The 16,164-nt window shown below is 46.2% G+C and overlaps 1 protein-coding gene across 1 annotated transcript; it reads right to left on the bottom strand.

Moving 5' to 3' along the window:
• Positions 1-4,600: 4,600 nt before the first annotated feature.
• LOC133240514 (collectin-46-like) lies at positions 4,601-14,094 on the bottom strand. The gene is made up of 7 exons (XM_061405474.1): positions 13,799-14,094; positions 9,367-9,483; positions 8,964-9,071; positions 8,555-8,662; positions 8,070-8,186; positions 7,371-7,454; positions 4,601-5,147 (listed from the first exon to the last, which is right to left on the bottom strand). Exons 1-7 carry the CDS (start codon positions 13,995-13,997, stop codon positions 4,765-4,767), a joined length of 1,116 nt encoding a protein of 371 aa, XP_061261458.1. The 5' UTR covers positions 13,998-14,094; the 3' UTR covers positions 4,601-4,764.
• Positions 14,095-16,164: the final 2,070 nt, after the last annotated feature.

Raw genomic sequence — 16,164 nt, 5'->3', positions numbered from 1 at the left:
TGTCATATCTAAAAGCTCATTACCAAGATCGATGTTGAAGAACTTCTACCCTGTTTTCTTCCTGGAGTAGTATGATATCATGCCCTATATTTATGATTGATTTTGAGTTAATATTTGTGACTGTTTTATGATAGTGGTCCAGTTTGATTGTTCTGCAGCTTGATCCAGTTTTCTCAATACCACTGACTGAAGAGACTGTCCTTTTCCCATTAGGTGTTCTTGGCTCCAGTCTCAAACATTTTTACCATATTTATATGGTTTCATTCTGGATTCTTTGTTCTGTTCTACTGGTCTGTGTGTTTATTTTTATTCTAGAACCATATTATTACTCTTGATTTGTGGTGTATTTTTAAATCAGGTGGTGTGAATCTCCAACTTTGTTCTTCCTCAGAATTACTTTGGCTATCCAGGGTCTTTTGTGATCCATACAGATTTGGCTCTTTTGTTTCTATTTCTGTGAAAATTTCCATTAGAATTTGAAAGGGATGGAATTAAAACTCTTAAGTGTTGACCTATATCTATAAATTTATTTTCTATATATAAATCTGTGACCATTTCACAATATTCATTATTTCAATCAATAAACATCGAATGTCTTTCCATTTGTTTTTGCCTCTGACTTCTTTCAACAAAACTGTGTACTTTTCATTGAACACATATTTCACTTAAGTGATTAAATTTTTTCTAGGCATTTTATTGTTTTAAGCTATTGAAAAGGTCTAATTTATTTCCTTTCCAGATATCTCATTTTTCGTTATATACGAATACTGATTTCTGTATGTTGATTTTTTTCCCCCCGTTTTACTGACTTTGTTTCCAACAATTTTGATTTGTCTTTGGGATTTTCTATATGTAAAGTTATATGCAAGGGATGACAATTTACTTCTTTTTTATTTAGATGCATTTCATTCCTTTGTGTTGCCTAAATATTCTGGCTGGGACTTCCAGTTCTATGTTGAATAAGAGTGATAAGAGAGGGTATCTTAGCCATCTGTATGTCTCCTTTGGAGAAATGTCTATTTAGTTCTTTGGCCCATTTTTTGATTGGATCATTTCTTTTTCTGGATTTGAGCTGCAGGAGTTGCTTGTATATTTTTGAGATTAGTTGTTTGTCAGTTGCTTCATTTGCTATTATTTTCTCCCATTCTGAAGGCTTTCTTTTCACCTTGCTTATAGTTTTCTTTGTGGTGCAGAAGCTTAGAGTTTAATTAGTCCCATTTGTTTATTTTTGCTTTTATTTCCAATATTCTGGGAGGTGGGTCATAGAGGATCCTGCTGTGATGTATGTCAGAGAGTGTTTTGCCTATGTCCTCTAGGAGTTTTATAGTTTCTGGTCTTACGTTTAGATCTTTAATCCATTTTGAGTTTATTTTTGTGTATGGTGTTAGAAAGTGTTCTAGTTTCATTCGTTTACAAGTGGTTGACCAGTGTTCCCAGCACCACTTGTTAAAGAGATTGTCTTTAATCCATTGTATATTCTCGCCTCCTTTGTCAAAGATAAGGTATCCATAGGTGTGTAGATTAATCTCTGGGCTTCTATTTGGTTCCATTGATCTATATTTCTGTCTTTGTGCCAGTACCATGCTGTCTTGATGACTGTGGCTTTGTAGTAGAGCCTGAAGTCAGGCAGGTTGATTCCTCCAGTTCCATTCTTCTTTCTCAAGATTGCTTTGGCTATTCGAGATTTTTTGTATTTCCATGCAAATTGTGAAATTATTTGTTCTAGCTCTGTGAAAAATACTGTTGGTAGCTTGATAGGGATTGCACTGAATCTATAGCTCGCTTTGGGAAGTATACTCATTTTCACTATATTGATTCTTCTGATCCATGAACATGGTATATTTCTCCATCTATCAGTGTCCTCTTTGATTTCTTTCACCAGTGTTTTACAGTTTTCTATATATAGGTCTTTAGTTTCTTTAGGTAGATATATTCCTAAGTATTTTATTCTTTTTGTTGCAATGGTGAATGGAATTGTTTCCTTAATTTCTCAGTTTTCTCATTATTAGTGTATAGGAATGCAAGGGATTTCTATGTGTTGATTTTATACTCTGCCACTTTACTATATTCATTGATTAGCTCTAGTAATTTTCTGGTGAAGTCTTTAGGGTTTTCTATGTAGAGAATCATGTCATCTGCAAACAGTGAGAGTTTTACTTCTTCTTTTCCAATCTGGATTTCTTTTATTTCTTTTTCTGCTCTGATTGCTGTGGCCAAAACTTCCAATACTATGTTGAATAGTAGTGGTGAGAGTGGGCACCCTTGTCTTGTTCCTGACTTTAGGGGAAATGCTTTCAATTTTTCACCATTGAGGATAATGTTTGCTGTGGACTTGTCATATATAGCTTTTATTATGTTGAGGTATGTTCCTTCTATTCCTGGTTTCTGGAGAATTTTTATCATAAATGGATGTTGAATTTTGTCAAAGGCTGTCTCTGCATCTATTAAGATAATCATATGGCTTTTATTTTTCAATTTGTTAATGTGGTGTGTTACATTGACTGATTTGCGGATATGGAAGAATCCTTGCATCCCTGGGATAAAGCCCACTTGGTCATGATGTATGATCTTTTAAATGTGTTGTTGGATTCTGATTGCTAGAGTTTTGTTAAGGATTTTTGCATCTATGTTCATCAGTGATACTGGCCTGTAGTTTTCTTTTTTTGTGGGATCTTGGTCAGGTTTTGGTATTAGTGTGATGGTGGCCTCATAGAATAAGTTTGGAAGTTTATCTTCATCTGCAATTTTCTGGAATAGTTTGAGTAGGGTAGGTGTTCAGTTCAGTTCAGTCGCTCAGTCGTGTCCGACTCTTTGCGACCCCATGAATCACAGCACGCCATGCCTCGCTGTCTACTACCAACTCCCAGAGTTCACCCAGACTCACGTCCATCAAGTCAGTGATGCCATCCAGCCATCTCATCCTCTGTCGTCCCCTTCTCCTCCTGCCCCCAATCCCTCCAAGCATCAGAATCTTTTCCAAAGAGTCAACTCTTCGCATGAGGTGGCCAAAGTACTGGAGTTTCAGCTTTAGCATCATTCCTTCCAAGGAAATCCCAGGGCTGATCTCCTTAGCTCTTCTCTAAATTTTAAGAAGACATACAGATGGCTAAGAAACACATGAAAGGATGCTCAACATCACTCATTATCAGAGAAATGCAAATCAAAACCACAATGAGGTACTATTTCATGCCAGTCAGAATGGCTGCTATCCAAAAGTCTTCAAGCAATAAATGCTGGGGAGAGTGGGGAGAAAAGTGAACCCTCCTCCACTGTTAGTGGGAATGCAAACTAGTACAGCCACTATGGAGAACAGTGGGGAGATTCCTTAAAAAAAAAAACTGGAACTAGAACTGCCTTATGACCCAGCAATCCCGCTTCTGGGCATACACACTGAGGAAACCAGAACTGAAAGAGACATGTGTACCCCAGTGTTCATCGCAACACTGTTTATAATAGCCAGTACATAGAAGTAACCTAGATGTCTATCAGCAGATGAATGGATAAGAAAGCTGTGGTACATATACACAATGGGGTATTACCCAGCCATTAAAAACAATACATTTGAATCAGTTCTAATGAGGTGGATGAAACTGGAGCCTATTATACTGAGTGAAGTAAGCCAGAAAGAAAAACACCAATACAGTATACTAAGGCATACATATGGAATTTAGAAAGATGGTAACGATAACCCTGTATGCGAGACAGCAAAAGAGACACAGATGTATAGAGCAGTCTTTTGGACTCTGTGGGAGAGGGAGAGGGTGGGATGATTTGGAAGAATGGCACTGAAACATGTATAATATCATATATGAAACGAATCGCCAGTCCAGGTTCGATGCATGATACTGGATGCTTGGGGCTTGTGCACTGAGACAACCCATAAGAATGGTATGGGGAGGGAGGAGGGAGTGGGGTTCAGGATGGGGAACACGTGTATACCTGTGGTGGATTCATGTTGATGTGTGGCAAAACCAATACAATATTGTAAAATAATTAACCTCAAATTAAAATAAATTTAAAAAAAAAAGAGGGTATCTTTCTGACTCAGCTGGTAAAGAATCTGCATGCAAAGTAGGAGACCTGGGTTTGATTCCTGGGTTGGGAAGATCCCCTGGAGAAGGGAAAGGCTACCCAATCCAGTATTCTGGCCTGGAGAATTCCATGGACTGATTAGCCTATGGGCTCACAAAGAGTTGGACACTACTGAAAGACTTTCACTTTCACTTTCCTTGTCTTGACAATGATCTTGGAGAAAAATCTTTTTCTTTTTCACCATTGTGTAGAGTGTTAGCCAGAGCTGAGGTGCCTGCTCCTCTCTGTGGATGTCCAGGAGAGGAGGAGAGAAGAGTGAAAGAGGCTGAAGGATAAAAAGATTGAAGGCAGGAGAGGAAAGGGAAGGATGTAGCAGTGACTAGTGGGGTCAAATGCAGTCCATATTTGGCAGACGTGCAGGGCTAGACACCTGTCTTGTTGAGGAGGAGACTCTGAAGTTTTCAACAAGGGCATATTGGAGACCTCCTTTTAGCCTTGCCCCTGAGTCAGCAAGCTGCCCCCCACCCCACCCCTTTTTTGTGATAAATCTTCCAGATGTGAAGCCAGTTTCAAACTTTATTCTGAGGGAGGAGTTTCATAGGAGGCCTGCCTTGTGGCCTCATCCCGTGGCTCAGTGGGGAAGCTGTGAGCAGCAGAGGGTCACCTTTTTATTGGGATGTTGGCAGCTCACAGCTCTGGGCACTGCCCCTTCCCTGGGGTGGGTGGGGGAACTCAAAACTCGCAGATCACGAGGAGTGGCTCACTGCAGGGTACGTCATTCCACTTGCCCTCCGGATAGATCTGCACACAGTTCTCTGGTTGTCCAGCATTGTTGTTGTTGGGCTCCCCACTGGCCCAGTTGGAATAGACCAGTGACTCCCCCGTGGGGTAGGTGAACTTGCCCTCCGTGGAGATGTCATTCATGCTCAGGAAAGCATCATTGTTCTTGGCTCTGACCAGCTGTGCCACGGCCTCATTCTCAGCTGCAGAGCGTGGGGAGGCCAGCTGTCCCTTAGCCTCTCTGCAGATCTGCTGGGCATCCAAATATGATTTTACAGCACCTGCCGTCTTGAAGATCTTCTCCCCGACAGCCTGGCCATCAGGGAAGAGCACCGCTAGGGGAAGAGGAGATTCAGGTTGGGGATGCGGCAGCACCTAGATCTTGTGCTTCAACTGGAGTCCCCAGCTCCCACGAGGGTACCAGGGCACCAGATAGAACAAAAGCAAGGCATATTAATTACTGTGTAAATAGGAAAGACTTTGGCAAGGAAATGACACTGTAGAGTCCTGGGCAGTTCCTGAGAGTGTGGAAAACACCAACCAGGTGGCTCACTCTCACCCTTGCATGATGACTGGGCATGTGGAGTTGTCTGAGCCATTCTGTGCTGTGTGAAGGGGTGAGGAGAAAGGGGAGGACAGAGGTGCATCTGAGAGCAGCCAAGTGCTGACCTCTGCACTGGGGGCTGTCCAGTGTTGGCTTCCATATGCTCGCAGGTGAACCTATGGCCAGTCAGCCTCCCTGGACCACTGAGCAGGGGATGACAGCATCTGAGAGCTCTATGTGGGAGCGGGAGGGCAGGGTGGGATCAGCTTTGGAGAGACTCCTGTCTGGGCTTCAGAAAGTCATGTGTTCAGCCCTACCCTGGCAATGACAGCCCAGGTGACAAGGGAAAGTCACTTCTCTTTTCAGAGTCTAATCCCTTATTTCTAAGGAAAAGGTGCACTGCAAAACAGCATCCCCGATGTGACATGTTAAGTATCTCTTTTTCTTCCATCCCATCCACACCACTCTGACTTCCAGGGTCTGCATGGAAATCTTCTGGGCTCCTAAGAGGGCTCACTGGACTGGTTCTGAACCCAGGCTTCACCCTGACCCACTGCCCTTTTCCTCTGAGTAGCTTCAACAAGCAATCGGAGATCAGATTTTCCACGTAATCAGGATGGCGCCCAGACAGCCCTGGACAAGGTCAGTGCAAGCTTGTGTGCCGTGATTGGTTTATGTCCCATGCATCTGGGTGTGTGTGTGTGTGCATGCTTGAATACATTCGTGTGTCCATCTGAAGGTACATGGGCTGACTCAAGGTCCTCAGGATGGGTGCGCATATGTCTGCATGTGTGTTCATGTGTGTAGGTGGTGTGGACTGAGTGATGGTGTTTAGGTACACACAGGTGGCCAGCACATATGCCCAAGTTCACCTTTGTTTATATAAGTCTGCATGAAGGGTTAGTTTTTAAGTTGTGCCCAACTCTTTTTGACCCCATGTACTGAAGCCCACCAGGGACTTCTGTCCATGAGATTTTTCCAGGCTAGGATATTGGAGTGGTTTGCCATTTCCATTCCAGGGGATATTCCCGACCCAGAGATCAAACCCAGGTCTCCTGCAATGCAGGAAGATTCTTTACCAGCTGAGCTACCAGGGAATGAGGTAGTACATTGATATGTAAATATGATTGTGGAAGAAGGAACACATAAACTGCTGAGAATTCTCATCCCACTACTTCAGTACTTAGTTGGCTTGAGTTCTTAGGGGCCAACCCTATGTCTCACCCAATCAGGCCCCTTAATGCTCTGCTTCTTCAGAAAACTCTACTTTTTTTAGGTCAGTGAGGTTTGATAAGTGATGTGCATTCAAAGCTGTCATCAGGGAGAGCAGAGAAGGAGGAAGGGCAGTTGATGGAGCATCCCAAAGACGCAGGGCACTCAGGTGTGTGCTCCAAGAGGCCTCTGCCTGCTTAAGATCCAGGCTTAGGGAAGAATCTCTGCTTTAAACTCCCCAAGAGGTGCAGGGGAGTCCAGGACTGGCCAGAGACTGGAGGCAGCCTATTCCTTCCAGACCCAGGGACATCTTTAGGGTAAGATACTTAGTGGCCACACACCAAGGACAGGTCCCCAGCAGCCTTGAACCCCACAGGCATCATCCCACTCTGGATCTCAGGATCATGTCTGGATTCTCTGCTACTCTGGACTGTGCAGCTTCTTCTCTGGATATTTTCACACCAGGCACCACAGAGGGAAGAAATGCATCCTGGGTTGGGTGACCCTTTGTATGTCATAGGAACCTGCCCGGGGTAGGCTGTAGTAAAGGTCTGCTGAACTGGTGACATGGACCTCATCTTCCTCCTTCTCCAGTGCATCTACTTGAGCTTCTGGAGCATGTGGGGTACAGCTCTGTCCCAGCCCTGTCCTAACCCCACCTCCTGCCCCAGGTCTAGGTCCAGTCCCAGTCATGGTCCCAGCAAGTCCAATTTAGACCCAGCCAAGAGAACTACAAGCCAAGCCTAGACTAAGTCTGAGGCCCACTCTCAGGGCCTGGCAAGAGTCAGGTCCAGGAACTCACCTTTCTTATACTGAGAGAAGGCATTTTGGAAGTGTTGCAGCTGTCCGTCTAAGATTGTCACCCACTGCCTGAGAGCATTGACCTCTGCAGGAGAGAGAGGCCAAGTGAAGACAGATCCAGAACAGCCTGGAGTCACTCAGAGCCCAGGCCTCAAGGGAAGAGTGCCCAGGTGAAGATGCAAGTTGGGGGTGGGGTAAGGAGGTGGAACAGAGGCTTAGGAAGTCCACCTCTGCTGACCTAGCTGGCCTCTGTGTCCACGGGATTTCCTGGGGTTCTCTTGTAAACAGTATCCCTGACAGGTCCCTTGCCTCACTGACAGTGAACCAGATGTCATTTTAATTCCAAATTCTAGGAATCTGATAGCACTTCCTTTTGCATTGCAGGGGGTGGTATGGTTGTAGGAGAGGAATACACATAGCTTGAGTATTTCCCATCCACTGAGTTATTTGATGTTCAAAGTTATGTGATGAACTGGAGAGGGACGTTAGCTTGTCATAAAGATCAGATAGAAAATCTGCTCAGGTTGTCCTCCAGTGAGTCATAGAGGCTAAGACCAGAGTCCCCCTCGCCATACACCCTGTCAACCTTTCCCGCTTTGACCCCAACCTGTAACTAAATGGGTTACCTGAGAGGAGAGCTGAGCTGAATAAGGCCGCCTCCCTGCCCCACACCCTAATGGGGCCCCCAAGGCTTCCTTACCTGCAAGCCCACTCTCCCCCTTTGCTCCTCTTTCTCCAGGATCACCTCTGTCCCCCTTCAGTCCTGGGGGGCCCCTGGCACCTGAAGGGCCTTGTGGACCTATGGCTCCAGCAGGCCCTGAATAAGAGAAGTAGAAATGGGTGAGTGCTGAACATATATTTTAGCATTTTTGTGCCCCCCACCCCTGGCCCCAGCCTCCACACATGGACTGTCATATCCCCAGGAGTACACCCTCCCACATACAAATGTCCCTCTGTGCCTGGAACCTCTGCTTGCATCCTCTCTATACACTGACTGTCCCATAACCTAAAAACTAGCCTTCCCTGAATACAGACAGTCCCTGCTGCTCACACCACCCTCTCCCTGGAGACGGGCAGTTCCCAAAACCCAACACTGGCTCTCTCCCTGGAATGCCAGCTCTGATATGATGGCTGGTGGTGGTGGGCACAAAGGAATATGAGCCCAGCCCCATATCCATTGCTCACCTGCTTCCCCAGCATGTCCAGGGGCTCCAGTCTCCCCGGGGGCACCTCTCTCTCCTTTGAGACCTGCGGGGCCTGGGGAGCCCTGCATGCCTGGGGCACCCACTCCTCCTGAGGCAGAAACACATTGGAGAAACATGCGCGCTCAGCAGGTACCATTTCTTCATCAGTGCAGCTTGTCACCCATAGCTCCAGGTGAGAGAGCGACCTGGGAGACTGCTCCTGACTGCTAGGTCTCCTCTAGGAGATTCAGTCAGTGTGGGAATGTGGGAGGTGAGGCCCAGGCCAGGCCTACCAGGCACGGACGTTCCAGGCTTTTCCAGGCACTGTGCACATACCCTGCTCCCTACCAGGGCTGCCAACGTCACCCCTCCCTTCTCCCTCCCTCACCCACCTCATACCACCCTCCTACCTTTGGGCCCAGTCTCTCCTTTGGGGCCTGGTGTGCCTGGAGGTCCCATGCTTCCCTGCCTCCATGAGGGGCCCTCTCTTCCAGCTGGACCAGGCATACCTGGAGGCCCTGGGAAAAAAAACCAGCCCCGTCAGTGACACTGAATGTCCTCGGAACGGAGTGCATAAAAGATGGGGCTGTAATAGAAGTCAGACAGGCAGCCTCCTCCTAAAGATGTTGCCCTCACTCTCCACCCTCCCCATGAGCTCCTGTGATAACCCTGTGCTCAGCTCCCTGAGATAACCCTGTGCCAACTTGAGAATGACCTTCCTCTTCCTGTGGTAGAATCTCTGCACGCCTACTGCCATGGCCTAGCAGCAGCACACCATCTGCAGACACCTGCATTCCATGCCCAGCTGCTTACCAGGTGGTCCAGGGTCTCCCTTTGGTCCGGGTTCTCCAGCAGAGCCATTGTCCCCTTTCAGCCCAATGGGGCCAGCTGGTCCAGGCCTCCCTGCTCGTCCTGCAGGTCCTGGTGAACCTGTGGCCGCAGAAGAGATGGACATAAAGCTGATCCCGGCCCAGGAGGAGCCAGCTGCCTGCAGGGTCAGGGCCTTGGCATTCTTTCAGGGTTCTGTAGGGTGTAGACACTGCCCTTCCAGGTGACTGGTCCAGTGGCTATCAAGAAATGCGTGTCCACATCTCCATTTTACAAGTGAAGAAACAGGCTTGCTGAATTGATGGCAGATCCAAACCAAGACTCACCTGGCTTTGCATACAATGCACCTGCCCCTGCCCCAAGGCCACGGTATTTATGGCAGTTAAGTTTGTCAGCTTTTACCCTGGACCATGGACTCCCTGCCCTCCCCCCTTCCCAGAACCAAAGTTTCTGTCAGAAATGACACCTGACACTTACCACCAGAAAAATAGAAATCAAAAGCACAAAGAGCTGTCACCTCACACCTCTCAGAATGGCTATTATCAGACAGCAAATAGGAAGTGCTGCAGAAGTAGAGAAAAGGAAAGCTTTGTGCAGTAGGGATGCAAATGGAACAGCCACTATGGAGACAGCATGGAGGTTTCTCAGAAAGTTAAAACTAGAGCCACTGTATAATCCATCAATTCCCCTTCTCAGCATATAACTAGACAAAATGAAAATACTAACCTGAAAAGATATATGTACCCCCAAGTTAATTGCAGCGTCATTCATGGTAGCCCAGACATGGATGCAGCCTAGAGCCCAAGTATCTGTGGATGGAGGAACGGATGTAGAAAATGCAGGGTGCGTATACAATGGAACATTATTGAGCCATAAAAGGGAATGAAATCTTGCTATTTGCAGCAACACTGGTGAACCTTGAAGGCACTATGCTTAGTGGAATAAGTCACAGGGAAGGGCGGTACCATACGATCTCACTTACATGTGACATCTAAGAAAACAGATGAACAAAAACAACTTACTCACAATACAGAGAACAGATTTGTGGTTGCTAGAGGTGGGGTTGAGAAGTTGGCACAATGGATAGAAATCTTCAAAAGGTACAAGAGTTCAGTTAAAAAAAAATTGAGTCCCAGGAATATAATGTACAGTGAAGTTACTATGGTTAGTAATCCTGGGTTGCATGCTTGAACATTGCTGAGCAAGCAGATCTTAAAAGCTCTCATCACACACAAATCGTAACTATGTGTGTTGATGACTTATTGTGACATCATTTCACAATATATGCAAATATGAATTCATTATGATGTACATCTGATTCTAATATATTATAGATCAATTGTATTTAATCCAAAAAAAACACAAACTATGTAACATACTTTTAACATTATGGAAGATAGATGACATTATTGTTCATTATTAAGTGATAAAAGTAAGTTATAAACACTATTTAATATGATTCAGTTTCTTCAACATGTCCATGCATGTGTCAGGCATGTGCACATGTAACACACATTGAAAAAACGACAAGAAGAGCATAGACAAGTGTTATCGTTTGTTCTTTCTAAGGGGCACAATTCAGGCAATTTAAATTTTCATCTTTTTGTATTTAGTGACCACATGCTAATTTGCTTTTGAAAAATGACCAAACATTTCAAAACATCACATTACCTTAAGAAGGCTGCCTAAGTCTGAAATTATGAGATTTGCCTTCAAAGACTAAAGGGAGAAATGCCTATTGATTCAAGAATTATACACTCAATTCTGTGAGTTTGGTTATTCTTTTTTCATTGAGATTAAATTCACATAATATAAAAATAACTTTTTTATTTTCTTTTACTGTGTTGTGTAGCTTGCAGGCTCTCAGTTACCCAACCAGGGATTAAACCTGAGGCCTGGCAGTGAGAGCACCGAATCCTAACCACTGGACCTCCAGGAATTACCTGTAATTAATCATTTAAAGTATACAAATCAGTGGCATTTAGAACATTGACATAGTTGTACAACTACCACTACTCTTTAGTTCAAGACTATTTCATTAATCCCAAAGAAAACCTCATACCCATATTCCCTCCCTGCCTCCTCCTAAGCCCTGGCTACCTTTATGCAGCTGCCTGTCTCTGTTACCTATTCTGGATATTTTATATAAATATATACAATATATGACCCTTTGTGTCTGCCTCTTTAAACCAGGAGTGACATTCTTGAGGCTCATCCAATTTGTAGCACATCTCAGTACTTCATTCCAGTCTATGGCTGAGTAATGTTCTATAGTATGAACACAGTACATTTTCTTTATTCAATCACCATGGATAAATGTTGATAGACACTTGGGTTGTTTCTATCTTTTGACTGTTGTGAGTCAGCATTCATGTGCAAAAAAGACAACAAAAGAAATCTGTCAGTTACTACTAACTTGTTCATTCACTTATTTGTTCATTTCCTCATTATTTCATTTCTCTGTTCACTGAGAATCTCTCTGTGGAACATGGCTCTCTGCCTAGCACTGAGCAGGAAGTAAATGTCAGCACCAGGTCCTGGTCTACAAGGAACTTGTCACTGAAGTTTAAACTGTGAGGCACAGGTAATGAGAGAAGAAAACAGCTTATGAGATATCCCTCATCCCGTCCCAGCACCCCCAACCCATGGACACACACGTACTCATAGGGAACAGGACTTCAAGGCTGAAGAGGATTCAGAGCCCTGGAGAGGAGAGGTGACATTTCAGATCTGGAAACCACTCCCCCAGGGTAAGAAGGGCCAGGCTTGCCTGGGCCAAGAATGTGCAGGTGGAGGGAGACTGGGGTATTTGGTGGGTGGTGAGAGCCTCTGTGCTGGACATTGGGTCCTGCTCTTAGCTCCAAATCTCGCTAGGCAATCAATGGGAGCCCGGAGGATGGGCCCCGCATCCCAGACCTCTGGTGCACTGTGCTCAGGCAGAGACACCTGGTCCCTGGTTGAGCCTCTCCTTGGCTCCCCCGTGGCTGGGGAGGGCAGCAGGTACCTGGGAAGCAAGTCACTCCTTAGAAGGGAGCATTAGAGGTTGCCCATCTTTTGCACAACCATGGCAGCCATGAGAGCAGGGAGGTAGAGGAAGGGATACTTTTCAATTCAAGGCCCCTCGGGGAGCTAGAGAGAGCTGGCATCTTGAATACCACCCCTCCTCTGAGATCACTTCTAGGAGGCCTGCTCTAGCCCCAGCCCATTCATGTTGGAAGCTACTTTCTTTCTAAAAGACAGATACTTGTCTCTTACCCTACAAATCCTGGGGATATTATGTGTTCTTTTCGGCTTTAATGTTGTTCATTTCTTTCCTCTCCAATCAAAACACAAACTCCAGAAAGATAAAAGACCTCAGTTGATCCCCCATCTCCCTGGCCCAGGGCCATGGTGGTCCCCTTGTCCTTGTTGCTGGTTCATCAAATTCTCACTTCTTGTCAGTAAAAACCAGATCTTCTCCTGTGGGACAGTGTTTCCAGAAAATTGCCTTAATAATCAGTACATTTGGAAACTTCAGGCAAATTCAGCTGGTTGGGACAGCAGAAGGATAAAACTTTATCTTGAAGACCCAACAAAGAAATGAAGCCTTTGCTCAATTCTTTGTCACTAGTTGGTTGATATTATTCTCATCTACAGATGATTAAACTGAAACTTACAACACTGTCATCAGTTCAAAAATATTTGACATTCTGCAGAGGCAACATTTAATACGAATGATCAACAATTAAGCTTTGGAGTGTGTGTACTCAGTCACATCTGACTCTTTGTGGATTCCTGACAGATTCCTCTGTCCATGATATTCTCCAGGCAATAACAGAGTGAGTTGCCATTTTTATCCAGGGGATTGTCCCAACCGTGGGATGAAACCCACATCTCCTATGTCTCCTACATGAGTGTACAAAGTCACTTCAGTTGTGTGCAACCCAGTGGCCCAAAGCCCGCCAGGCTCCTGTGTCCATGGGATTCTCCAAGCAAGAATACAGGAGAGGGTTGCTATGCCCTCCTCCAGGGGATCTTTCTGACCCAGGGATCGAAACTACATCTCTTACATCTCCTTCACTGGGAGTCAGGTTTTTTTTTTACCACTAGTACCACCTGGGATGCCCAGTGAGTTCTGGAGCAGGGGACTCCAAATACCAGTCACTCGCTCATTCTTTGTACCTTCTTGGGGGTGTTAGGGTCAGAATATCCTAGGGGAGGAATCAGGACAGGTGGTTATGGAGCTGGGGACTTGGGCAAGTCATTCTTTGCCAACCAGTAAAGCCATGGTTTAGGTGGACTGAAAATTTGGGGGAAACGTCCCCTCTTGGGAAGACCATCTTCAAGGTTTCCACTAAAGAAGATTCAGAGTTGAGGTTGGTTACAATTCCATTGCCCACCCCTTCCTATCAGGGCAAAACCGTGGTCCCAACTCTACCTGGATCTCCCTTCTCCCCCCGGGGGCCTTCTCTCCCATCTTGTCCATCACGACCAGGCAAGCTACCCTCCACGGGGCTACACATAACCAGGGTACAGGCGTTGGCCAGTGTTTTCTGGGAATAGATCTTCATTTCTGCTCCCAGGGATCTCCAGGGCTGTGTGAGCAGGAGCAGCACGGAGAGTGGGAGGAGAAGCATGTCCTAGGCAGAGGAAAAGAGAGGGGGGCGGGGGGTGCTCTTGGTCCAAGGACGAGGATTAGGGCTGGCCCAGCTCCTGGAGGTCAGGAGAAGCCCTTTCCCCATCTCTTCTCCCACCCTCTGGGGCCAAGAGTAGCAGGGCTTCAAAAGCAGTTTAAGGAAAGTTAGGATGAGGTCTGGCCAGGGAGGTCATGAGTGGACCAGCTGGGCAAATGACCTGCTCTTCCAGCAGCATGAATCTACTCCCAGATGCTCTGTGTCATCCCTTTTTGGGCTTGTCATCCCTGCCAAGGGCACTGTGGCCAGGATGTAGAAGTCCTCATTGAGGCCATTGTCACACAAAGAGGGACTCACTGAGGGCCCTCGGGTGGGACCCTTCCCTCTCTGGCCTCTTTATCCCTTTTTATACCAGTAAGTCGGTTGCTTTACCTCTTACAATGCTGGCTTCTTTCCTCTCACTTGCTGCTTTGGACAGGCTAGTACTGGAGTCTGCAGTGCTATCTGAAAAGAAAGCCAGAGTCCTAATGCTTGGTAAGGTCTGTCCTGAGCACAGAAAGGTGCATGACTGCTTTTTTTTCCAGGATTTGTCATTCATGTGCTCCACCAGGAAAGTTCCTCGTACACCTAGAGTCCTGCCCAGACCTCTTAAGAGGACCTGGGACGGGGGCCTCTTGGTAGAGAGGACGTGTGAGATGGGTGCCATCAGGGGGAAGCTGGCTTCAAAGGAGGAAAACCGGTGTCCAGTAGAGCTTCTGGTTACCATCGGAAAGGGACTCAGGAGCTAAGTGAGATCAGGGTGCAGGATGTGGGTCACTCCCAGTGTTGGGCTTCTTTCTTCTCTCAGAGAGAAACTGTAATGTTTAGAGCATGGAAAAGAATCATGGGAGTTGCAGAGACCTGGAAGAAAGCCTGAGGGACCTGTGCAAAGGACCGAGAATTGCCAAGCAGGCTGATGCAGTGGGAGGGAAGGGGTTTCCTAAGCAGAGAAGTGCCTCCTTCCAAGAGGATGATGAATTGCATTTACCCTGGGGACTTCCAGACAATGGCATCAGACATCTGGTTGGATGTCACATTCAACTCTCCCCCTCTCCCTGTCCTGGAAAGACATCTCCCACCAAACAAAGGGAGCAGAGTGAAGAGCACCCCTTATTGCCTCATTTGCTCCCACCACCAGCACTGAACCTCCTAGAGTGGAAGATCTACACACACCCTGCCGCCTTCAACCACCTACATAGGCAAGGAGATATTCACTGGATATTGGAAAACAAATTAAGAGGCAAGGACAGAGACACTCACAATTGCTTCCCGTAAGGGTCCAGAATGTCCAGGCAAGTTAGAGTTCCTGGGTAAGCACTGGCTCTTTATATCTGCCCTGTAACTTGACCCTAAGCCCCAGTTTCCTGAGAATTCTCTTCGGGAAGTAGGGTAATTTCCTTATTATTGACTCACTCAGTCACACCCCCACCTGAGCTCAGGTGTCCACCTGGGTTCTGGACACCTGCCACTAACGTTGACAGGACTAAACACACATTAGAGTCCAAAGAGCACCCTCAGCCCAGGATCTCATGGATTCCCCACTTCAGCCTTGTAAGTAAAATGGCAGCATCGGTGTCTGTATTTCATGATCTCTAGGGATCCAAGGTCCAGAGAAGAACAGTAAGTTGTACAGCGATCTACAACTCTTGCAAAAGCAGCCTTCCTCTGCAGAGTCCAAGAGCTAGCACCCTGCGGCCACTTCTCTTCCACCTTCATCTCAACATTACTGCTCAGACGCTAAGAAAGAGCTGGGAGCTGCTTGGCCAATCTGAGCAGAAGTGGGGCAGGTGAAGGGCTGCTGAGGCAACAGCCTGTGGGAGACAGCATCTCGTCGAGCTGCCATCTGGCAGGGGTCACTCTTTTGCTTTATGCTGTAGATCTAGGACTACTCTCCACTTGCCTCAAGATGGCTTTCTACGCTCTCTGTTCATCTCCTACCCAACCCTTTTTCACTCACTGCTGCTGCTAAGTCACTTCAGTATGTCCGAGTCTGTGTAACCCCATAGACGCACATGACTATCCAATTCTCTTAATTATAGGATGTAATGGCAACTGCCTACATGCTTGCTGCCCCAGACACTGGTTTCCCTGGTAACTGATGAACAAACTGACATCAACTCTCTATTAGACT

Source organism: Bos javanicus, chromosome 28, assembly GCF_032452875.1.
Source record: "Bos javanicus breed banteng chromosome 28, ARS-OSU_banteng_1.0, whole genome shotgun sequence".
Classification (NCBI taxonomy): Eukaryota; Metazoa; Chordata; class Mammalia; order Artiodactyla; family Bovidae; genus Bos; species Bos javanicus.
This window is presented reverse-complemented; position numbering and strand designations above follow the sequence as displayed.

Coding starts and splice junctions, on each gene's coding strand:
- LOC133240514 (XM_061405474.1), bottom strand. CDS start 13,997: ATGCTTCTCCTCCCACTCTCCGTGCTGCTCCTGCTCACACAGCCCTGG. Junction 9,072..9,366: donor GGGAGACCCTGGACCACCTG/GTAAGCAGCTGG, acceptor TTTTTTTCCCAG/GGCCTCCAGGTATGCCTGGT. Junction 8,187..8,554: donor TGGACATGCTGGGGAAGCAG/GTGAGCAATGGA, acceptor TCTCTTATTCAG/GGCCTGCTGGAGCCATAGGT.